General features: G+C 46.3%; 2 protein-coding genes across 2 annotated transcripts in view; one reads left to right on the forward strand and one right to left on the reverse strand.

Moving 5' to 3' along the window:
* LOC119399487 (spermatogenesis-associated protein 20) overlaps nucleotides 1-16,027 on the reverse strand; it is a 48,093-nt gene extending 32,066 nt beyond the window's left edge. The window contains exons 1-4 of the mRNA XM_037666291.2: nucleotides 15,702-16,027; nucleotides 12,826-12,969; nucleotides 11,027-11,091; nucleotides 8,961-9,115 (exon numbers count right to left, since the gene is read on the reverse strand). Coding sequence (XP_037522219.1) covers nucleotides 8,961-9,115; nucleotides 11,027-11,091; nucleotides 12,826-12,969; nucleotides 15,702-15,871 — 534 coding nt within the window. The 5' untranslated portion in view covers nucleotides 15,872-16,027. The remainder of the gene's footprint in view (nucleotides 1-8,960; nucleotides 9,116-11,026; nucleotides 11,092-12,825; nucleotides 12,970-15,701) is intronic.
* A 543-nt stretch (nucleotides 16,028-16,570) lies between these two features.
* Nucleotides 16,571-18,099, forward strand: LOC119399488 (cathepsin O). Its single transcript, XM_037666292.2, has one exon. It carries the CDS (start codon nucleotides 16,754-16,756, stop codon nucleotides 17,846-17,848), a length of 1,095 nt encoding a protein of 364 aa, XP_037522220.1. The 5' UTR covers nucleotides 16,571-16,753; the 3' UTR covers nucleotides 17,849-18,099.
* Nucleotides 18,100-25,555: the final 7,456 nt, after the last annotated feature.

The following is a 25,555-nucleotide window of genomic DNA, read 5'->3' on the forward strand; positions in this document are numbered from 1 at the left end:
TTCGCGAGCCGTTCGTTAACGCCGGCGGAGAGGAACTACTCGGTAACAGAGAAAGAGTGTCTCGCGATAGTTTTCGCTCTCCGTAAGTTTGACTATTACATCGACGGAGTGGCGTTTGTTATTGAGACGGACCACATGGCGCTCACGTGGATGAGACGCTTGAACGAACCAAGTGGCCGCCTGGCTCGTTGGGCATTGCTTCTGCAGCGTTACGACTTCACCGTACGCTACCGCAAGGGCAAGAACAATGCCGCGGCCGACGCACTATCGCGTGCTCCAGTCCGTCACGAGACTGACCCGGAACGGACTGAGAGCGAGACACTCGAAGTAGCGCTAGCGGAAACAGTAGAACAAACGTCAGTTCAAGGCACAAGCGTGAACCACGTAGAGGCTGTCGTTAGCGCGGGGATTGTTTTCAGCAGAAGGGAGCTGTTAGAAGCTCAGCAGAAAGATCCGTTTTGTCGAAAGGTGTTCGACGGGCTCCGGGAGCCGGGTGGCGAGGTCACCGCGCACACGGGGGCAGCTGGTATTGCTGTCGGTGCGGAGCGCTCGGCAACAGCTGGTGATGCTGTGAGCGCGTTGGATTCTTATCTGCTGGATTCTGACGGCGTCCTGCTGAGGTACATCCCATCCGACGATGACACAAGTGAGTCATTCAAGGTCGTTATACCGCGCAAGTTGAGAGGAGCACTGCTTCGCTACTTTCATGACTCGTGCATTGCTGGGCATGCGAGCGGCCCTAAGACTTATGCTAAGTTGTGTCGCCTCGCTACATGGCCAGGCATGAAGCGGGATGTGATTCGTTACGCCCGTTCATGCCACGTGTGCCAAAGCGTCAAGCCCCGAGGCGGACGACCGCCCGGCCTCATGCAGCCGATCAACAGCCAGACTCCCTGGCAAATCGCGGCATGTGACGTAATGGGACCGTACCCCACAACTCCTAGCAGAAACAAATTCTTGCTGGTGATCACGGATCACTTCACTAAGTGGGTAGAACTTTTCCCCCTTAGAAAGCTGACGGCTCATGTGATCTTGGATAAGTTGATGGAGGTTTTCACCAGGTTTGGTTTCCCTGAGCATTTGATAACAGACAACGCGTCTTATTTTACTGCGAAGGTGTTTGTTGACACGTGCGCCGCGCTTGGCATTAAGCACAAGAAAACAACCACCTACCATGCACAGTCGAACCCCACGGAACGAGTCAATCGCAACATCAAGCACATGCTTGTCGCGTTCTCTGAAAGGCACAAGGACTGGGATACCTACCTTCCAGAGATCGGGTTTGCGTTGCGATCGACTGTGAACCGCTCGACTGGGTATGCGCCTTCTTTTCTAAACCTGGGAAGAGAACTGCCGAATCCGATGGAGACTGTACTCGCGGATCGCAGTGGAGTGCCACTGGCGTCATCAGCACGAGCTGAATACGCAGCGCAGTTGCGCGAGAAGCTAGCGGAAGTCTTACGTAAAGCACGCAGTAATCTCGGCACTGCTAGGGCACAACAGAAGGCGCAGTACGACCGCTCGCATCGGAACGTACACTACGAAGTGGGCGATCTGGTGCTGCGACGCCATCATGTTCTTAGCGACGCTAGCAAACAGTTTGCAGCCTCGCTGGCACTGAAATGGTCCGGGCCGTACCGAGTGCGAGAGAAGGTTTCCTCGCTTGTTTATCGGCTCGCGAACATGAAAGGCAAACCGAGCGGCGGACCAGTGCACGTATGCGACTTGAAACGTTACGTGTCACGGGAGGAGCATGGGGACGACTATCAGTCCCCCTCCGAGCCGCGGCCGGCGGCTGGGAACGCTCGAAACCGAGTGAAGAGCCCCGAGCCGCGGTACTTCTTGCGAAACAGGCGGAGACAACTCTGCATGTTGGATAAGCAAAAGGGAAATAGGTGCCGCCGGGACGGCTTGGAGAGGAGACCGCCTCCTCACGGCGAGCCCACACCCACATTACGTCGTCGTTGTCGCAGCCCCACCACCAGCGGCAAGCATCGGCATGGACGCCTGACTGGAGATCGCCCGGTACATCACGCCGCCACTTCCACGCTACCCCATCGCCTCACCGCCCAGCCTCCACACAAGAGGCCCGAAGACCAACGCCAACCGAACTGCGAGAGCCAGCTGCCTCGGGGCCGCAGCCACCGGCACGTGCCAGGGTTGTGTGGACACCCCGATGACCTATGCTCCCCAAGGCCACGGCGCAGCACGCCGAAAACCCCGAGCCCTGCCAGACCGGAGGCGCCCTAACCATGCTGGAGAGGCCGCCTGGAGCGAAACACTTCGTTGACTCGCTCCTCTCAATCGCCACCAACGACCAGAGAGGCGGGGCCCAAGGAGGCGCGGTCCGGACCACGGGGCTGCAGGAGCAGACCAGACCTACCGCAGCAGTGACGGCGGAGGCGACGACTGGGGAAGCCATGACGCAAGTGGGCACGGCAGCGAAGACCGCAACGAGGCCGGTGGTGGCTACTTCGGAGGCAGCGGCGACGCCAGTGGGGGCACCGGCGACACCCACGGCAGAGGGCCAACCGCAGGAGGGCACGGACCTGGACCGATCCGTCCAAGCCTTCCTCGATGAGGAATAACAAAATATTACCTCATGGTTCAGTCTCTGTCGTCCGAGGGCTTCCTTAAGGGGAGGAGGATGTGGGGGAGCACGCGCGCCCATTTCCTTTCCTTAAGGCTGGCGCGATCGCGAACTGACGGCGGGAGCCAGGGAACCACTAGGAGAGGAGCACCGTCGCCCTTTCCGAACAACCCCTTCTTTCCCGCCACTCCGCGCGCCAATCCTCGCTTCCCGGCTCGCGGGAAAGGGAACTCGCCCTGCGAGGGAATCAACCCTCGCGGTGGGGAAGGACACGGGAGGTGAACAAAACTGCCGACCAGGCAGAGAGACAGCCTCTCGTGCCCTGCTGACCTGAGAAGTAACACCTCACCGCCCCGAGACCCGCCAGCCGATCATCGACCGAAGGTGTAAGCCATACCCTTTGTTTTTCTACGAGAGCGGACTATCCCTCTACGCGACATTTACGCGTTATTGCTAACGTAGCAATAAAGTGTTGTTTGTTGTGCTAGCCTGTTGCCTTATTCGCCCGAACCCGTCGTAGCTGCGATGACGCGCGCTACGGGAAGGGGACGTTGACACGGTACGACTATTTGCGGCTGGGACCGGAGCTAGGCTTCTGCACCAGCCGTACATAGAGCGGACCCCCTCAAACCTCTGCAGGATGCTGTCTTCTTGTGTCAGACGTGCTATCTCTGTAGCAGTGAACGGAGGTCTCGACAAAGCTTCGAACAATAGTACGTCGCCAAATGGCCAGGGTTCATCGAGGCGTTCTGGTAGTGGCAATCGGCTCAACACGTCCGCGTTTTGATGGTTTTTGCCATGTCTGTAGACGATGTTGTAGTCATACGCCGACAACTTGATGCACCATCTGGTCATCCGTGGTGAGAGGACTTGAGCCGTTGGCTTCCCTGGACCCAGTATGCCGAGAAGCGGTTGATGGTCCATGACGAAAGTCACCTTTCTTCATGCAATATACTTGTGGAACTTGTGTGCAGCAAACACTACGGCAAGGCCTTCTTTGTCCAACTGAGCATAATTGCATTCCGCTGTCCCTAGCGTCCGAGATGCGAAAGCGATTGGCGCCTCTCTATTCTGGTCATCACATTGAGACAGAACAGCTCCTATGCCATACGGTGAAGCGTCGCAAGAGACGAGAAGCTCCTTCTGTTCGTCGTAGTGTGCCAGTACGGTCTGACCGAGAAGCAATCTCTTCAGTTTATCGAATGCTTCTTGATGCTTGGTCTCCCATCTCCACGTGGCGTCTTTCTGAAGAAGCTGGTAGAGGCAGCTGGCAATTGTTGCCCTGTTCTTCAAGAACCTGTCGTAGAAAGCCAGCATTCCAAGGAATGATTGAAGTGCTTGCTTGCAGTTTGGTGCTGGAGCCTCCGTTATTGCTCGAACTTTCTCTTCGTTGGTATGGACGCCTGTCTCGTCAATTCGGTGTCCCAGAAAAGAAACTTCTCGCACTGCAAAGCAGCACTTGTTTTTGCCGAGATGAAGGTTGCAATTGCGCAGCCTCTTCAGAACTTCTTCCAGTCTCTCGGCGTGTTCAGTGGCGTCTTTTCCACTGATGATCACGTCATCTAGGTATGCGGAAACGCCTGTGATGCCAGACAGCATAGTCTCCATAAAGCATTGAAAAATGGCTGGAGCTGCAGAGATTCCGAAAGGCAATCGTTTGACCTTGTACAGCCCTTTCAGCGTGTTCAGAGTCAATATCTCTGCTGTCTCTGGCGTTACGTGAAGTTGCTGGTAAGCTTGTGCCAAATCCAGGGTGCTGAACACCTTTCCTCCCCTCAAGTGGCTAAGGACTTCATCTGTTGTTGGAAGTGGGTAGTCTGCCTTCTTCGATACCTGGTTCACTGTGCAACGGTAGTCGCCGCATATTCGCAACGAGCCGTTTTTCTTTCGAACAAGTACGAGAGGCGTTGCCCAATCCGAATGCTGCGCAGGCTCGATTATGCCTTGACATTGCAGTCGATCCAATTCAGCTTCTACAGCTGACCGCAGCGCGAAAGAAACTGGTCGTGCTTTTAGGAACTTTGGTTTCGCTCCTTCTACGAGTTCAAGTTGTACCGCAGGGCCGACGTGTCCTGAGATGTCCTCGTCGAACACAGGCTGGTACTTGTCTAGAAGCTTCGAAACAAGTTTGTCGTCTGATACGGCCTTGATGCCCGTGATCTGTATACCCAGATGAGGAAACCAGTTTCGTCCGAGGAGGTTACAACCTGCTCCTTTGATGACAACAAGCGGTAATGTGAAATTCCTGTTCTTGTGCGCTACATCCACCGTTGCACATCCGAGAACTCAGAGGGACTGGCCTGACCATGTGCGTAGGAGAATGTTGTCCGTTTGAAGCTGTGGTGGGTCATCTGTCCACGTAGCTTTGAACGTGGCCTCACTGATGAGTGTGCAGGCTGCACCCGAGTCGACTTCGAACTCCAAGGTCTTGCCATGTATGCACAGTTGAGTCATGACCTTCTGCGTGCTGGACGCGTCGATTAAGGTGTTGAGCTCGTAAAGTGCCACATCTGGTGAATCCTGTTGAGTCGTGACTGGTGCTGAGGCCACTGTCGAAGTTCCTTGTCGGGGACATTCGATGTTGTTGTTCTTGTTTGTTCTTGCCTCTTTCCGCTTTTTCAGGCAGGCCTTTTCAATGTGTCCGCGTTTCTTGCAGTAGTTGCAGGAAGCTGTCTGAAACTTGCAAGTGTCCGGACTATGCTGCGCATCACAACGCCAACAGTGTTGTTTCTTCTTTTGGGCAGAGGCACTCGAGTGACGTTGATTTTTTGTCTTGCCGATACTTGTGCAGGCTTCGTGAATCTCTTTGAATTCCGTTTTCACGTTTTTCTGATCTTCGACGGCGTTTTCAGCTCGCAGTGCAATGTCAAAGGCTCTCTTGAATGTCAAGTCCTTTTCTGCGAACAGCCGTTGCTGGACCTGCTCGTTCCGAAGACCGCAAACGAAACGATCACGCAGCATTACATCAAGAGGCAGCATTGTTGGATTCGCCGCAGCGTCTACGCTTGTTCCAAAATTGCAATCTGCTGCTAGCTTCTTGAGCGCTGTTACGTAATCACTGACCGTTTCGTCATGCCGTTGGTCACGACGTTGGAAGCGTGCCCTGCAGAAGACCTCAGACGGCTGTGGATCAAAGTGCGCCTTGAGCAACTCGACTATGTCATCGTAGCTCACTTGGTTGGGCTGCTTGGGTTGAACGAGGGCGCAGACGACGTCGTAAGTCTGTTCCCCGCATAACGTTAGCAGATGAGCACGTTTCTTGGAAGCGTCCGTAATGTCATTAGCCTCGAAGAAGAACTGTAGCCTCCCATACCAGGATCTCCAGGAGCCGGAGCTGCCGCTGAATTCGGGTAGCCGACCAAAGTCAGGCGTCACCATCTCGTTCCGTTCCTTGACGTCGGTGAAGTGCCGGTGAGTCCAGAGTCTTCCTCGTCGCCAACTGTTACGTCTGTACAGCCACTTGTGGCTGTACGACGATTTATTTTACACAAGGAAACATGAGCACTTTAAAAAGCGCAGCTTAGGCGTTGCAGTCACGAATGGCTAACGTTCGACACCAGAATCACGCTCGTGCCACAGCGCCAGTGTGTCGCGCGCGCACTTCATCGTCGTTGTCTTCAAGCGAGACATGTCAGATTGATTGATTGATTGATTGATTGATTGATTGATTGATTGATTGATTGAAACATGTGTAAGTTACTTCAAGGCTGGCTCATGCACGTGCTTCCACTACTGTTCATATGCCGGGCCTCAACCACTAGACACGTTTCTTCGCTCTTGTGTGTATCAAACTGCACATTCAACAAACTCTGGTGTGCATTTAAAATTGCAACAATGTAACGAAACATTAAATGAAGATCCTCTGGTTAATGACTTTACCATTACTACCACTGTACTCCGTTTCATACATCAAGTGCAACAATATGGAAGTTGGCGAGACTTCTTGCAGTAGATGTTTTTGAACCAAGAAATAGTTCAGTGAATTTACCACCTGTAATGTGTTTTTCTTTTTGGGCTGAGTAATAAATCAAGATGTTTTGTGAGTTGAAAATAAACAAACCCCATTATTTACACAGTTGTGAATAGGTTGGTCTGGATCGTTTAGCGTGTTTCTTTTTCATATGACGGCCTCCGCGATTAGCTCCAACAATGCGCAGCAAGAGCTAATTCCAGAGGCCAAGCATGAGATACACAGACTTACATATTTTGTTAACCAAACTTCTTGCATAGCTGCCGCAGTGTTGCACCTGAAGTATGAAACGGAGTACAGTGCTCTGAGTCATTCTTACTCAGCAGTAGCTTCGCTTGAACACAAATAGCACTACTGGGCTACTGCGCCGAGTTTTCAGCTATGGTCTCTCCAGCCGAAAACCTCACAGCATGCAAAAAGTGATGTTCGGCGAAAGTCTCTCCAGGCTAAACTGGCGCCAGCGAACGTTTAACGCAGTCCGGACATATCAGTACTAGTGTACACTCTGGCGTTATATGTGTCCCTTTCTGAACTACCTCTAGAGACGGGCCGGTTGCCAACACCGCTTCTTAGCACTACTACGCAGTGAAATAACAAACAGCACGCGAATGACCTAAACGCAATCATTACAAGCCAACACAAGCAAAATTCTCTTAATAAAGAAAACCTCTACACGCCTCCTTTCCAAGGGTTTCTGGTTTGGTGCACCTGCTCAGTTAATCTCTCAATAAAGTGCCAGTTCAGTGTTTCACTCTTTCCATGACCAGCTCAGTGTAGTCAAGCCACCGTTCTTGCAGCCAGTATGGGAGCAAAGCCAATCCGGGAGCCAGCGTGACATATTTATGTACTTTTTCAGTAGTTCAAGCCAACTTTGCACGAGGTGACGCATATTTCGGGGCACATTCACCGCCGAACATAAGGTTATCATAGAGGCCGTATTCTGAGAAAATAACTTTTGGCGGCAGTGACACTTTGCGTGATGTATAATGCAGCATGTGCAATGACTGAAGTGACTGCTTGTCTGCCTTGCCTCAATCAGTGGACACTGAAAGAGACATCTCCAAAAGTGATTCGTTTCAGGATACGGCCCCAGCTCTTCGAGATGAACAAGTTGCCTGCCCGTACCACTGCTACAGATGCGCTGGTTAATGACTCTGCTTTCTTCAAAATTAGGCAACAGAACAACAAACACTACTTGAGTATCCTCATTGAAACAAATATACAACACTGTCACGATCACCATTCCTTCAATACAGCAAATGTCTTCTTGAAGTGAATGGCTATTCACTTGAACTGGGAACGATTGACGATGGTTTTCGCAGGATGTTCTTCCAAGATCTGCATCTCTTGTGACTATTTGGCCTCATCGCCTCCCACAAGCCAGAACAATCAAAGGGACTGGCAACCAATTTTTATGACACTTGTTTTCTTTAGCGCAACAGAAAGCTTACTGATCAGAGTGTCTAATCACAGAATGGCAACACGGAAAACACCGTGAAACGTTTATAAATCGAATTTTTCAATCTGTGGTGTATGCGTGCATGCCCTCTGCACGCATGCGCCGCAGCTCGACATGTTCCACTAGTTGCCGCGAAATGCAGTATGGCTTCCCAGCATCAACTCCTTTTATCTTGTAAGCAGCACCAAATGGAGCGGAGATGGATAATAATATACATAATCTAATTTTGAGCCCTCACTCTAGTGCACATGAAAGCATCAGACTATGTACTGCAATGTGGACAACTCCATAATCCAGCTTCAAGGCTCCTCCGCTAGGCTGCACTACATACTACTGGTTTTTCGCGACTTTTAAACACGATTTAAAAATAACAATCCTACTCTGATTGCGAAGAGGATGCTTGAATCTGTAATTCACTATAATCTGTATTTACTATAATTCACAGTCTTTACATTTCCACCAGGATCTAATCACACGCTGTGACCAGTTGCCAGTCCCTTGAATGACATGCCAACGTAGGAAGTTCACGTGCTACGTGACGCCAACGAGGCAGAAAAAGAGTGTTCCACACTCGCCGTCATGGCTACTGGCGGCGCTGACTGACGCTCCCACGTTTAAATGCACACATATACCCCATAAAGTGGACGGGGGGATGGCCGCCGCGGTAGCTCAGTTGGTAGAGCATCGGACGCGTTATTCGAAGGTCGCAGGTTCGGTCCCTGCCCGCGGCAAGCTATCTTTTCGTCCACTTTTCTTTCTTCACAATTACCTTACATTTATTACTAAAAACATCCCCTATACTTTCCTTGGCATTATTGTCTGTTAGTTCTCATTAATACTGTGTATAACAAAGAAAACGAGCCCTTGAAATTAACACTTCTTTCCTTCATGCCAACGTAGGAAGGCAACATGCCAAAAAGCATCAGCAATGGTATCCACACCTGAACGTAGGTCATGTAGACGCGGTCAACGTCCGGCCGCTCCTCGCGGTCCACCTTGACGTTGACAAAGTTGTCGTTCATGATCTTGGCAATGTCGTCGTTCTCGAAGGACTCCCGTTCCATCACGTGACACCAGTGACACGTTGAGTAGCCCACTGCGTACGTTGGCAGGTGACACATGGTTAGCTCGGATCAGCGACGGTGAGGTCAGGTGCAGCACACTCTTCTTATGACTGCCTCTCATCAGCCAAGAAAACTATTTTTGCAGCTGATTTTCCTAATGAGAACTGTTGTAGAGCACAACACATCTAATAAAGTGAGGCCTAGGCACAGTAATGCACGTGTATTGTTTCTATAATCCCTTTTCATAACTGTAAAGCTAGCTTTTCTGTGATGCAGTCAGTCCAACTAATGGTGGCTAGTCACTTCTGCAAACAGCGTGTTCAAGCGTAGTTTGCTTGCGCTATGACACGGAAAATGTAGACTCGGCTCTCTCGATATAAACATGTTTAATAGACTAAGCCCCGGCACGTTCAACTATGTCCTCCTCCTCTCCACTTAAAGAATGACAGGTGCCGCCATTAGTTGAGCAAATGTGCAGTGCAGGGAAGCGCACTTGCGGATTATGAAAAGGCTCTATCACACTGTTTTAAGAGCAGAGAGCAAAACTTGAGTCATTGCAGGTGGTAAAACTGAAAGTTGGGATAGTTGGTTCATATTCATCGCGAAATTTCAGTGCATGGTGCGTATAGGTGCTGCGCTTGTTCGTCCCTACACTGTGTCTCTGTCTTTTGTGCGCACTGAAATTTTGCAATGTATCATTGCTGGTTCATTCTGGGTAAATACACCCTGCTTCATACAAATGGTGCACCTTTTTTTCAAAGTTAATTATTGTTCTAGTGTGTATCTTTATATTGACTATAGTTTTAGGTGATAGTTTGTACATCCTGCTTCACATCAATAGAGAATTTTTTTTCTTTTTCACTATTACCTCAGAAAACGGTTTTTTATTACTGACCAAAAAATTGCTTCTGAAGCCCCTGCCTGCTTCCCATAGAATGCTTCACATTAACAAAATTGAGTACAAAAGAGGGGGGAATTATATATGCTTGTCTACATGCAATGTGGATGTAATTTTTTTTGTGTATGAGTGCATGAGTCACATAAGGAGGCATACCAGCACATGAAGCATGCTGGCCTTGTAAAGTTGGTGCATATGTAAACATGGGTGAGAGTGTATGCAGCCATTCAGCCTGGTTATGTCGAACAGAGGAATTATGCCCGTAACAGCCAGGTTTGACTGGATATGAAATCCGACTGTTCGAAATACATACCGAGTGCAAGATACTGTGAAATGCACTTAAGTTACAGCAGAAACACTCCTCTCTCAGTGTATTGGCAAGATAAGAAAATACTCGAAACAGCATTTAAGATAAAGTAACTTGAGTAGAGTGTTTAAGATAAGTAAAGTCTGATTATAACCCAGGCTTGAGTGTTGGCTGGCATTACCTCCTGCCATAGTTCTAGATATCGAGATACATCGGGCTACCAAAAAAAACGCCATGAAACATGGACCCTGAGCAGGCAAACAAATGGTAAATAAACATTCCCACACTAAATGCATAATGTCGGCCATGTTGCATGTGAACATACACTGAACATTTGGACACAGCATCAGTTTGCTATCTTGATCACTGCACATGCAGGCACTGGTGCAAGCAAAGCTTAAATGGAAATGAAGATGACAGTAACACTTAAGAACAGTATGGGCATGTGCAAGAAGAGCACCATTTCTTTTTTAAGAAGTGTTTTTCGTACAGAATCTCGCAGCATGATTTCGTTGAAAGAATAAGTAATTATGCTGCTGTGTTTTCCTATTTTCATTTAATGTAGGTCAACCCTCCAAAAGAAAAAGTGCTGGTTTTGGTTTATACTAAAAAAACAAAAGATAAATTTTGCAGTGCCAATGTGCAGTATTATAGCAGTACCAAGTTTCCTGAGCTGAGTAGATTTAGTTAAACTGCCAGCCAACATGCACTAAGCAAAGCAGCCAATATTAGACTTACCAGACAAGAAAATGAGTTTATCTTCATCTTTGGCCTTCTTGAATGCAGCATCGCCCCAAGGGTACCTACAAATAATACAATGATTTTCCAACTAGGTTTTGCTGCTTTGACTACTTGTGAAGCTTTTGCTTCTTTTGAGTACCTAACTCAAACACAAATTAATAGCATGCAGTTAGTGATGTTACCGATGGTGGAGTGCTAAACAAAAATGCTTGGCTAGTTCACACGTACTGTGCTTTATACAAACTTCAGAAACATCGAAGCCTTATGCTGAATATTTCAAGGCAAGCCAGACATAAAGTGGCCCTCGTCACAGTGATGAATCTGATAGACTTCCAAATGTCATACTTAATGGGGAAGTCAAAACCGTTTTCGTAGTCAGAGTGACTCGTATATCTCAAGCCACCCTACCCTGGTGAAGCTTAAATGGACCAGACACATTTCAATGTCACTCTTTGCATGCTGACGTAACTCTTATCCCCCCATGCCATCCCTCCCTGCTTAGCTTCCAGCGTGCTCGTCAGGATGAGAGAACAGAGAAAGTGTTTAAAGCGTGCGACAAATCTCTGTAACACCACTAATCCTTGACGGATTCAAGAAATTTTTGCGGCAATCAATTCGCGAGGCAATAAATATTCAGGTCATTCAATGATTACTTGGAAAAGTGTTTCAGGACCACTTTAGACCTTCATGTTCACCTGAACTTCTGTCTCGGTAACAGAGAGAAGAATACAATCACATCAGGTATTGTACCCAACAACTGTGTGTGATGGCGGTGCTCTTTTAATGCACATGAAAATGCATAAATGCATGCCTAAACAGCAGCAAGGTACTCTTAGGTGTGCGTCTCTAATGAATTAAGCCAGACCTCACCTAGCCCATTAGGTAAGGCCTACGATTCTAACCACAGACTGTCTTATTTTACCACAACACGGGACATTTCTTGTATCCAAGGTGCACTTTGATCAGATCACTGCACTGTACAGTCTTTTTTTAATTGCTGTGAGCTACAGTAATCAACATTTAGTGGATAGTGGTTTGACAGGTTCATTGTATGTTGAAGGCATAAAATGAGTCCACATGTTCTCATGGTAATAACAATTAAACTTCTTTCACTTTTTCAAGTCTTTTTTAATGGAATTGCAGTGATGCACTGCGTGCTTTCAATGTGAAAAGCTGATGTTTATGAAGTGGCTGGAATCCACAGAAAACATATTATTGTTGCATATGATGTATTATTACATATCGACAGAACTGTATCTATGGATCTATTGAATTAATCCCTTTTTTTTTTCACTTTTCTAGCTCATTTGACATGATGAAATATCATTCAATTCCAGGTCAAATTCTTTTTGTCGTTTGCAAGTGGCCCTAAAGCATACCCCCTACCAACATTATCATCAGAACTGGTCATTCTGCAGCAGTGAATGAAGTAATTGAACAGCATTGACAGAACTTCAAACAATTAAGATAGAAGTTCAGGGAAAGATGATGGCTTAAATTTATGAGCTTTGACATGAGGAGTTCTCTTTGACGATGAAGACGAAGCCCTACTGTCAAAACATTGGCTCCATCAACATTTCCGGTTGAACAACAAGCAGAACTGTCACATCATACAAGCCCTCTAATAGACAGTTGCAAGTGCACACTTGCAAAAGTCACTTTAAACGCGAATGAAATGGTATATCAACCAAATGCTGACCAGACCACACAGATATTTCGTTGACTTTCTGCGTTCATTTGTGTCAAAGTTTGATGCCACTCCGACACATCCACACCGAACGAGAGTTGTAGCTCACCAGTCGACGGGGTTGGTGGCATGCTGCAGGAGGTATGGAGACTTTTCGTGAGCAAGCCGGTTTCTCGCATAGCTAGCCGAAGTCGAAGCAGATGCCGCAGAAGTAGGAGCAGCCGCCATCTTGCCTAAACAAAGCAGTGGCGGCCTGCGCGTCGTAGTGGGCAACACAGAGATACAGGATAAGCATGTTTTATCTGGCAGACACTCCTAATCATATGTGCCCTCTTTGTTATGTATACAATGCACTTAGCCATAATTCTGCGTGTATGTGAAGTCACATCTCTTTCCGTTATTGTTTCTGTTTCTGTGTATTTCGTGCAGGTTGTGTTGTTCTGTTTTTGGCTTCCTTGTTTTGTTTTTTTTTTTTTGCATTTTCACATGCCACAAGAGCATGCTATCACTCCAGGAGAAATAAGCCGCATGAAAATATGCTGTAAACCCATTGTCCAAAAAAAAATGGAGAGTGTTCTTTAACTGTAATATGTTGCAGGATTTCACCATTGCAGGGAAAGTTAGGAGTATTTCCACATTTGTGAAAACAAACTCTCAATGCTTAAGTACACCTTATCATCAAGCACAGATAATACTTTGAGTCGGGAGCCAGTCTACAGATAACTAGCAGGGTGCATTACAAATTGATAAGCAGCTCTTTTCTCTTTTTCTTTCGATGCTTCCGATGCAGATAACATCTTGTGTGCTTCGAGCACTCAATGCAAAGCCTACAGTTATCTAGTCCACATACCCTATTATTCTTTAGCAACAAAATATGCGTAGATTTCTCACAATATAAATAATACTTCTACAAGACAGCAGACACCCCAGTGCAATTGGAAATGAAGTGCAGATGAGTATTTGAAATTAAATATTCAGTCAAAACAAAAAGATGCCGATGCCTTTAAATGCAGAACATGAAAAAACATCCCATGATATAAACACAGATGTAAACACTTGTTCTTGCATTTTTACTGAAGCATATTAACACGAGCTTCTGAAACAGATGGGGGCCAATGCAAAATGTACACGGACATGTACAACTATTAATTATTTAACAGGAGCACACACTCTGATATAGTATGTGCTATTTGGAGTGCATATGTCCTGTCCCATCACTTACTGAGCAATATCAAGCATATGGCATAACAAAATTTGCGCACATCAAAGAGCAGCATTTGTGAAGTCTCATTCAGCAGTGTGCAAGCCTCAGAGTACATACAAACAGTAAAGACTCACGTAAGAACAGCCCTCGGGGGAGGGCCACACCCCCAATTAGGCAGCACAATATTTAGAAAAAAAATATTAAGAGAACAAGACACGCTTTCACTAAGAACATATTCTAAATGGATCCCAAATATTCATTCACTCTGGTGACTCACAACAATTACATGACCAAGTTGGTCGCAAAGGAAGCGATTTGAAATAGCCACTTTGGTTGAAAAGCGGCTATGCTGAGTCACTCACTGGCTGCTCTGTTTTCAGTTGTGCATCATCATACATTATGTGGTTACATGAAGCATTCTGTAGAACGCCTCTTCTTGTATCAGTTAATGCAGCACCTATAAGCTTGCACACTGCTCTGTGAATTTCACTCTTCAAATTTTCTGATGTTGTAGTTAAACGAGTTAGAATACATATGGACGTGCATCACTGAATGGCCTCCCATTATTAAACAGCTGATAGCCATGCAAGTCTTTCTCTGTTTCGCAGTGATATGCTTTAAATTTTTTATATTTTCTATTACAATGTTTGCTTTTTTTATAGCGGTGTGCAACTAACAATGCTTAAACCCGTAAGTATAAACTGCATCTATAAATGCGAAACACTTTGGATTTGAAACCAAGTCAGAGAACTAGGTGCAATGGCAAATTACACGCAGTCCCCAGTGCCTTTGACGTTTTGTCATTTTTGTCCACCAAAAAACAGCAACACAATACAGGTTGCTGACATTGTGCAAGAAAGCATTCTTCAAGTGCAAAAATATCACTGTCACTGGGATCCACAAATATAAATAGTTCTGCGCACATTACGGTACCGCCCCCTCAAACAAAAACAAAACTGATGGCAGTGTACATGTGCTATGCGGAACATCTGTGTCATACACATAGGCGTGCGCAGGGTTCCCCAGGCAAAGGTTCATCGCAGCGCGCCCCCCACCCTACTAAGTCAATGTATGGGGCAGATTTTGCGCCCCCACTCTTAGGTGATTAGGGGGGCGGCCGCGCACCCTGCCCCGCCCCCCTGTGCGCACGCCTATGGTCATACATGCTGCTAAAGTATCGCAAACGCAAAAAGTTCGCGTTTTTCCACGTGCGAAAACTATAGGATGAGGCTTCACGAATGGAAGCCATGTGCACTGTTGAAAACAGTGGATGTCACTTTTCGAAATGGTCACATAGTCAATGCTTAATTTATAAAATGGTCAATAGACGACCGGATTTCGCCTCATTTCGTGCGACTAATGATAGGGGTGTCACTATAGCGCACTTTTCACGATCGAGACCGATCAGGTTCAAGATTCCTTGATCGCGATTTGTTCTTTTGCATAAGCGGAGAATGAGAGCCAATCACGGTCAAGATACTCGCTCTCGATCGCGATCGAAAGTGCCAATGTGCGACACTAGTGTAACTTTCGACACCGATTGAGCACCCATCGGAACCCTGGGAAAACAGCGCGAATTACAGGACAAAAGGATGTGCTTATATACACCAAGCGCTGAGCTGAGTTACGAGTCGAGCTAGGCTATGGCTAAAAACAGAAATGTAGGGGTACACCGCTCCTGAATCCGTCGCGTTCACGACACAGCATAGAGCAGTACATCGACGCGAAGGAAGCGAAACCACCACGAATAGCATGCAGCGTGACACGGGTGCTAGAGATACCTTGGCAATGCGTTCACAAACAGGGACCTTGTAACGACTGCGGCGTAGCTGAGGCACTTTCGAGTCTCAAGCTCGTGCAAGCGAGCACAACATCGACGCGAAAGCGATTGGACGATGCCGCTGTGCCCAAGCAAGGCTGCACTCACGCGAGACGACCAGCAGCAGTTCATTTAGGCGCGTGGGCACCGGCAGCGCTCACTTCGCATCATCGCACAACACGCGATGTCACGCGGTCCCGGCAAAATATGCTGCGACGTTTGTGCGACATAAACACGCACGAACAAACAACCGCTACACACACACACACGATCAACACTCTCCTCTGCTCTCCTCCAACGAATCGTACCTATCCGACCTCTTGGCGAGAGCGGTAGCCGTAGTGATACAATCATTATTTTTGTTTGTTTCGGTTTCTCATTTGAGCTATCTCGCGTAGTCGCGTAGTACCAGGTAGTTCTCTGGCAGTACTCCGTCAAGTCTTTCGCTACCCGTTTACGAAGGTTGTGGAACGCGTTAAGTCGAAATACCGAGCCACCTTGCACATTTATCATACCTAAGCGACAGGGGAAGGGAAGGATGTGGACGACCCGCGGGGCGCTAAAAGAGCGCGAATTTCATAATTGTGTAGCGCGTAGAAACTTTCATAAAACGGGCGCTCATGTTTTCCGGGACGGAAATCACTCGAACCGTTGTTGCCGTTATCTCGACGAAACAGGCACACTGCGAGCTTCTCTTTCAGGCGCGAATAAACGAGCCAGTTAACGGAAGGGCGCCAGCTTGGCCTTGCATTACGTCACTTGTATCCGCACACTTTATTAACAGCTGGCGCGATCGCTTGCGTGCGTGTCTGGGACGACCGCGCGCTGGCGCGGCTTTTGTCACGCGCGGACCAACGCACGATAAAAGTTGTACTGCGTGAGAGGCGATAAGGCACGGGAAGCGAAACTTCGATATGTGATGTCTCCGAACGAGATATCAGCTGGAACGCGTCGTCCGCCGGGTGTACCGGACACTTCGACGACGCCCGACCGATCGGCTGTTTCACTGCGACGATGCGGCGAACCCCGTTGGCGCTGCTGTCATTCGTGGCGGCGGCCGCTTCGATCACGATCCCGACGGACGATTCGGGGCCACCGATCGTGGCGTCGAGCGTCGAAGACGCGTTCGCTCAGTACGTCGTCCGGTACAATAAGAGCTACGAGGCCGGCAGCGACGAGTACGACCGGCGGTTCGCCGCCTTCCGCGACAGCCTCGACCGAATCGCCCGCCGCAACGCGACGGGCGACACGGCGCGCTACGGACTGACCCGCTTCTCGGACTTCACGCCGGACGAGTTCCGTCGCGACGTCCTGTCGTCGCCTCCGGCGGACCTAGACGAGGTCGTCCGGCAGCTCTTCCCCGACCTGACGATACTGGGCGACGACAACGACATAGGCCCGCTCCTCCTACAACCGATCGCTCCGAAGAAGGTGGCCCTGGTGCGAGGTCAATACCCGGACCACTTCGACTGGCGCAACCGCAGTGCAGTCACGCCCGTCAAAAACCAGCTCAACTGCGGTGCTTGCTGGGCCATCAGCACCGTCGAAAACGTCGAGAGCATGTACGCCATCGCGACGGGCAAGTTGATCGAGTTCAGCGTCCAGCAGATGGTGGACTGCTCCAACAACTCCAACCACGGCTGCAACGGAGGCGACACCTGCGCCGCCATGCAGTGGCTCCGAGAGAACCGCATCAAGCTCGTCACCGAGAGCGCGTACCCGTTCACCGCCTCCACCGGGAAGTGCCGGAGTGCCACGAGTGACGTCACCGCCGAGCTCGTCGACTACACCTGCGAGAGGCTCGTGGGCAACGAGGAGAGGATGCTGGACCTCATCGCCAACGTGGGACCTTTGGCCACGGCCGTGGACGCGACGGCGTGGCAGGATTACTTGGGTGGTATCATTCGGTACCACTGCGATGCCGGAAGGAACCACGCGGTGCAGGTGGTCGGGTATGATTTGAGGGGCGAGGTGCCGCACTACATCGTCCGCAACTCCTGGGGTCCTCAGTACGGTCACGGCGGCTACTTGTACATAGCCGTCGGCAAAAACCTCTGCGGCATTGCGGAGGAGGTCTCGACGGTGACCGTCAAGAAGCCACCAGGGTAGTTTAGTGTTCGTAGTCACCGCTGACAAATAAGTTTGGCAGCAGCCTCAAAATGGAGAAAGCTTTATGAAAGGAAGATTGCCATTCATATGAGATAGTGTATAGCTACCAAGAAAACCCGTACACTTTTCGCAGGAAGAAAGCTCATCCGTGTCTGGTAATCTAGTAAACCCATGTCAAATACCTCTGTAGGGCAGCCACAGATTTGCCTTCCAGAGAAGGACCAGTTTTTCTTTAACTATGGGCCTTCTTTTTGGGAAAACAATACGAATTCCCTTTGCACCATAGTGGTACGTTTAAGTCAATGAAAATCGTTCCCTTCTTATCATCGATCAAAAATAGAAAACCAACGGCGTAACTCTACAAGGAAGATCAAATGTTTATTTATGCAGCACGAAACAGTAGGCATCACAATGGGTGCATTGCTTTAGGTTCTGCTGGACAGTATGTGCAAGATAACACTCCTTTGTTTTATTCTTTTATAGAATGTCATTTGCAGGAGAACGCCTAACGAACAATATAGTCACTTTTTAAACTGCGAACATGTGCGCTCATACGGCAGAAAATTGATGATCAGGAAGCAGGACCACACCCGTGAGCATTACTTCATTCGCTGTGCAGACAACAAAAAGATGGATGGCACATGGACACAGCACTGACTCGCAACTAAAATATTTACTGGAGGTATGTGTGATATAAATACCAGAATAGTTATTCTTTTAAAGGAGTTAAAGAACCCCAGTTGGTCAAAATTTTCAGAGCCCTCCACTATGGCATCCCTCATAATCATATCGTCGGTCTGGCACGTGAAACCCCAGCAATTATTGTTATCCGATTAAAGAAAAAGAAACTAAGAATGCACTGAAGAGTCGTCTACAAATAATGTATGTTATTGGAGGAGGCATATCACTTTGCCGGTTATTGTTAGTACTCTCTGTTTTTTCCTTTAAAGGTTTAGCTGCACTGGTATTTATTTCACATGTAGCACTGATATAGTTGCGATTGACTTATCGACTTTAGATGTGATCGACCTAGCGTTGTATGCGTGCGCTATTCCTTTTTTGCGTCTTGTCACTGTGTGCAGTGTCCAAATTTCACAATCAAAATGCCAACTCACTCAAGCCTTCACCTTAGCCGAGAGCCCTCAGAAACAATGCTTGTACTCATAGGCGTGTGCACAGGGGGGGCGACAGCCCCCCCCTATTCACCTAAGAGGGGGGGCACAAAGTTAGCCCCACAAATTGATATAATAGGGAAGGGTGGGCGCTGCGAAGAACCTTCGCCCCGCCCCCCCTGAAGGAAAACCCTGCGCACGCCAATGCTTGTACTCTAGTAGTTGCTGCTTACTAGAGTACTAATTAGTACAATTGTTGGTTAGGGAAGTTCATCATGTTGGCCACTCGCACACAGTAAAGCTAGACATACCAACGAACAAAACTGAGTAGCAGTGTTTGCCTATAGCTGCTTGCTATGAAGGAATAGGTTAGCATGAACAAGGAAAATTTCTGCTCCACAGAATTAGTCACAACGCGCATACCATACCAGAAGTAACGAACAATGAAGCCTGTTTTGCGTGCACTAGATTTTGACCTTATCAACAGGTAATGTTATCACGGCTGACCTCAGCAAGACGCCTTGCCCATTTGTACTGTGACCTACAGAGGCTGTTGTTAAGTGTAGATAAAGGGTTACTCACTGCTTGCGCTGTATATTAATTTATGAAATGATGAACAATAAGTGCTTTGAATGCGACAAGTGCCACAAAATAGTTTAGCAATACAGAGCAACCCCAGGTTCTGTAAAACATCTTTGGGCCAGAACAGAAAGTGAAGCTGAAAGGCGTATTCAGGTTCTATATTTAGAAAATTTTTTTTATCCAATCCCTTCCTTTCTGCATTTTGCCAATGACCATTATGTGTTTTTATACAGCATCTTTTACCCAAATTCCATAGCCATTTGGTGTGAAAGATTTAAAGAGAAAAGGAATCAAAGTGTAGCCTCTGGTTCCTTTCTCTGCACAAACACTTGTGTCACACAAATAGCCAAAAACTTTTTCAAGAATCCATCTGAAAATGCTCAGCTATTCAGCACTAGCCCAAATATATACTCTTTTTCAAGTGCACACTCCGTTATTGTTTTGTAACGTAAAATATATGCTCATATACACGTCGTCTCCGCGTGATAAAACAAGTAGAGTGGTTACAGTGTGCCAAAGAATGTTCACTTGCTCGTGACTTCACGTTTAGAGTGTTGTTACATCAATGCTGATAGAACGGTTGTAAAATGTGCCAAATACAATGAGATTGTTCATTCTTGAATGACTTGTAAAGATATAATGCCTAGCCTTTATTGCCTCTGTATGCTTTTGTTATACACTATACAGTTATGTGTTCCTTTCCTTTGTTTTCCAATGTTTGCAAGTACTAATGTTTTTTCATGTGTTGTGTTCGTATTATTGCTGCACATTTACTATGTGTCTGTAAGTTAGTGCTTTCTTTTTCACTTTGCTTTATACGGAAATGTCTAAACGTGCACTGAATTTTCGAAATTAATGTGGTTAGAGCCAGATAGAAATTTCCACGTTTGATTTTGCCCTTCTCTAGCGAGGTAATACCATACTGCAATTCTTTTCTCGCTTTAAGTAGCTTATTTTCAATTCAGAGATTGCAGTGTCAAGTAATTCAAACTAGTTTGGCTTAAAAATGGTCATACAGAGGTGGAAATGTGTATTTCATGCTCGTTCTATCAAAGCTGGAGAACCTGACAGGACATACAATTAAGTGTGCTCGTTGTTACGCTGTTTACCAGTAATATGCCATGTTAATACTGCTTGTTGCCTTCTTTACAGCAGCGCTCCCCTTATCTCCTGCAGCAGCAGGGTATGGTATGGTGTAACCGTAGTACAAGCTTGTGGCATCAGCTGTGTAAGTGACATGATTTTCAACAAAAAGAAAATATTTAATGGAGGGTAATATTTAATCTTGCCATGTACATCATGTAAGCGAAAAAAACAAAAAAAAGCTTGCGATTTAACCCCAAATGCAAGGGACCCCCTGCCTAATCGTTCGCCCACAGGAGAAGCCTTGATCCCCCCCCCCCGCCACTTCCTCTGGTTGCATACCTTAGCAACCATTTTTTTAGCTGAAAGATTTGTGGCGCAAGCCGAAGGCGAGGAATAAACGAGAAAAGATGGGATATGACTCGGTTTGCGCCAAAAATCTTTCGTTGAGCTATGCACCAACTCGTCCCAATGTTATACACTCTGCTTATCAGCCATAATCAGGGTATGCATTTTGTTCTACACATGTATAATGCTGGAAAGGACCATGCGCAAACTAACAAGTAAATTTTTATCATAGCAATGACAGATTTATTTTGTGTACAACACTTTCAATGAAGAGTAGTCTAGCCTTGGCCCTCCACAGGCAAATGGGAAACCTGCACCTCTGACCGAGAGTCACATTCGTGTTCTTTACGGACTAGTGACGTGATACAACCTGCTGCGCGATGAAATTTACACATTCTACGAGTCAAATCGGTGTCTTTAACAACAAAATTTTGGTTCCTCCCACCTTTGTTCAACATTGTTCAATTTAAATGCACCAGGTTACTTTTTTTTCTTCCCTTTGTGCACATACTGACATGATGCAGCTGTCCATGGAAGCGCAGATTCTTGAGTCTGTTTTTTTTTTTTTTTTTGAAGGCATGTTTACAATTAAATCAAACACACCAGAGAAGGTTCTGTGCTAGTCACAATATCTTTCCCACACCTCTGCATTGTGTGCATTTGCATCTTTCATCTCGTAAAACAAGACACATAGCACAATAAAATGTGATGTTGAATCAACTTGAATCTGTCCAGCCAGCCTTCCCCTTGAGCGAGTTGTACTTTTCTAGCCACGTGGCATTAGTAGGCCGATGATTTTAATGATGCATATTTACCGTCGAACAATGCATGGACGCAGGGAAATATGCACAGTTGCTCTTAGTTGGCCCACATTAAATAAATGCTGATATATATATATATGAAGTTGAGTTGGCATTAGCAGTCATCGCTTATGGAATTAAAAATAGTTCATGCTTATCATGACTGAAGGTATGGCATGCCAGAAGAAAAAGAAAAACGAAACACGAGGGTGACAAATTATTGAAATTTGTGCACCAGCTCTAGGAGACACCATAGGTCTTTGGCAATTCCTGGTAAAGGTGGATTGATGAACAAAAATAATAATAATGTGCTCATATTTGAACAACATTTCTTTCCCAGGAAGGCCTAAAACTTGTTAAATAACTGCAAGATTTGCAGTGTCATTGTGACATCATTGGTATCGTAGTTACGGTGTACAATTCAACAAGAAAATGTTTGGCCTCTACTTTGTCCAATAATAATATTTTTTTTCTGCCAGAGGAGAGGAAGTCAATTTTTCACAAACTGAGCAATAAATGAACACTTCTAGAATTTCAGTCTAGCATGTCTTGAGCTTTGGAAGCAAGCGACAGAAGTAAAAATGATGGGCTTAATGACAAGAGACAGTAAACGCAGCAATTTGGTTAATAGCTGATTACTAGCTGATGTCAAAAGGAAGAAATGGAATTGCACAGGCCATCTAGTAAACAGGGTGGATAATTAAGTGTTAGTTAATTGTTGTTGCATAAGGATGTCAGCAGAAGGAAACCACAGTTAGGAGTCGCATAAAATTATGCGTTGTAATGAAACTGGGTAATTCCTAGACATACGAAGGGGTGGGGTTGATTGGAGGTTACTAGGAGAGGTCTTTGTCCTTCAGTGGACGCACAAATGATGCCAATAAACAGTGGTGTTGCCAAGGCATCCAATCGCATTGTCCTAGATGAACTCTGCTACTGAAATGTTACTTGCTTCCGTATAGCAAGATCTGAGACAAGAACTACATGGAGACTGACAAACACTGGTGCCTGCGTTGTTTCATTCTATCACAAGCAATGGACTGCCGTCTAGCTCACCCCTATACATTGTTGAAATGCCCATGCTGGAAACTTTTGCAGCATCGTTTCACAGCTGCCAATAATGAACAATACTCACCATAAATGCTGCCTTGTCTCTTTTTCTTTTTTCTTTTTGGGGACTTTACAACTCTATAGACCCGGGTTTGGCATGCCACAGAGTCATGATGCATGACCACACAAAATATGAATCACCGACAGGCCCCATGCCTAATGCAACGTGACTGCATAGAGCCGTCCCAAGTGTACACAAAAGTTTTAAAAGCATAAACATCTTTGATATAAATGTTTTTTTCAGCTGGGTGAATTACAACAGCACTAAAACATTGCAATCCATCACTGCGAATGTGGCTCGAAGTTTTCACCCCATTTCAGAGTTGACTGGATGTTAACACGACGACACTTGTTTCATCACTCACTTAAGTGCACTTAGGAATGAATGCACAACAGCTTTTAACACAGGCCTGCTTAGAAAGCCAATGCTCAATAGGTTGCTAGCCCAAACAGTACTTTTCAATGTGCAGGTTGTATTTCTGTGTGAGAGTTTAGACCACATATGTGGTAGCTTTATTATGTATACTCCTGGAAAGAAAATAAAGATGCCTTTATTACGTCAACTTAACCGTTGTCTGTGGTTTTCAATAGGGAAGCATGACATATGCAACATCTCACAAAAACCTGTAATGCGGTTTCTGTTCAAGAGTTGAGGTTCAAAGTACGTTTATATGAATCCATAGTGCTTTTTTAGCGCAAAAAACGACACCACAAGAAAGAAGACAGAACACAGCGCTGTGTTCTGTCTTCTTTCTTGTGGTGTAGTTTTTTTGCGCTAAAACAGCACTATGGATTCTCACCAACTAGCCTGCCAACGCATTCTGTTGTACGTTTATATGAATAGAAGCAGTTATGCTGCTCTCTTGTAATGTTACACCTCATTGTAATATCTCAGTGCAGCACTCTTTTACAAGCCAAAGTTGTGATGACACTTCAAGTTTCTGCCAGGCATTGAAGCAAGGCATATGGATGGGACTCATCTTCAGACGTGCTCCATAATGACACAGGGACTTGTAGTTAGTAATACTGCAGAATCCTTCATGTTCTCAAGTACAGCGCAAAATTTTAAGCGTTGACAAAACTAAGAGCAAAAACACAAGACGAGCCCTGACTATCAATTGAAAGTTTACTGGAAAAAGAAACATTTATACTACATTGAAATTACTTAATGCTCATGTGCACTAATGATCACATGTCCGAAACATTCACATAGTCAGAGACAACAGTTCTATGTGCATGTGGATAAATATTAGAAGTTGTCAAGACATATAAGCTCTTCAGTTGATAGTCAGCGCTCGTCTTGTATTTTACCTCTTCGTTCTGTCCTCGTTTAAAATTCCACGCTGTCCTTGACAAAATGACTGATGACAAACTCGCCCAAATGTGCATCCTCCTGCAAAATCCCGACTACCAGAATCCTCCATGTGAAGGCCATATATTTGTGGTGCCACCTGGTGGTGTGAATTTTAACCATAGAGAATTGAATTGAATTCTCAAGCTTTAAGTGCATAAACCACGATGTCATTGAGACAGGCTGTAGTGAGAAGCTCTCGAATAATTTTGATCACCCATGATATTCTTTAACATGCATCTAAGCCTACGTAAAAAAGTGTTCTAGCATTTCGCTGCCATGGAAAGAGAAGAGAGCTATTATGGAGCTACAATCATGGTCTACTTTGCTGATGGCATAAATCATCTATTGGCAGCAATGAAATTTGTCAACGTGCTGTTCATTTCATTTCGATTGAGTGGGAACACCCATGCAACATGTTTTTGCCATATTGCCATTGGACAAAAAAAATCGTTGCCCAAGCAATCCATACAGATGGTTAAACAGCAAAGCTAAAACATGCGGCCTTGGTATTTAGCATGAGCTGGGATCTATAAAAGTGTCCTCCGTTGTAGCTTTTGATTTCTCTATGACCACATTTAAGAGAAGCATGCTTCATACTTTGCGTTTGGTGACGTTAGCTTAAATGATATTAATAACACCTAAAGATTTTATGGGTGGCGATTCATGTTGCAGTGGGTATCATCCCTAGCATATATATGCTGACAGAACCTGAAGAGAAACTAGTGCGAGCACGGAAACCCTTTGAGGTATCGTATGCTGGCACTACTTCTTCATCATAGTTTCTGTGCACTCACGGGGACTCGTGGGCCACCACATTTTAACAGCGAAGCTATTTAGCAAAACTGTCCCTTGCGAGTCGATCGCCGAAAACTGTCATCATCTTAACAGGTATGTGCCACTGTGCGGCTACCTGAGAACGAGTACAGAGAGAGAGAGAAACAAGCAGAGAGACGAAAAGAAAAATTCTTGCTGCAAAAAATTCTTCACAAGGTGGGATTTGAACCCGCGTACCCTCGCTCCGAAGACAAGTGTCCTAAGCACTCGGCTATCCAGGCACACTAGCAGGGCATAGCATAGCCTTGTATTGTAAAGTGTAGCAAGGGGGTGAGAAAGGCAAGTAAGCGTGAGGAGGAGGGAAAAAAGGGGAGAGAGGAAAGCATTGCATAGAAAGAATAAGAGAGATATAGAGAGAAAGAAATGCAGAAAGAAAAATAAAGACAGAACATCAACAAAAGAGAGAAAAAAAAAAGATAGAAAGAAAGAGGAAGCAAGCATCGTGTCGTCTATCGACCATTAAAAAACAGAGACTCCCATGTTA

Source organism: Rhipicephalus sanguineus, chromosome 7 (genome assembly GCF_013339695.2).
Source record: "Rhipicephalus sanguineus isolate Rsan-2018 chromosome 7, BIME_Rsan_1.4, whole genome shotgun sequence".
Taxonomy (NCBI): domain Eukaryota; kingdom Metazoa; phylum Arthropoda; class Arachnida; order Ixodida; family Ixodidae; genus Rhipicephalus; species Rhipicephalus sanguineus.

Bases quoted from the DNA above. Each gene is read 5' to 3' on its own strand.
- LOC119399488 (XM_037666292.2), top strand. From the start codon at position 16,754: ATGCGGCGAACCCCGTTGGCGCTGCTGTCATTCGTGGCGGCGGCCGCT.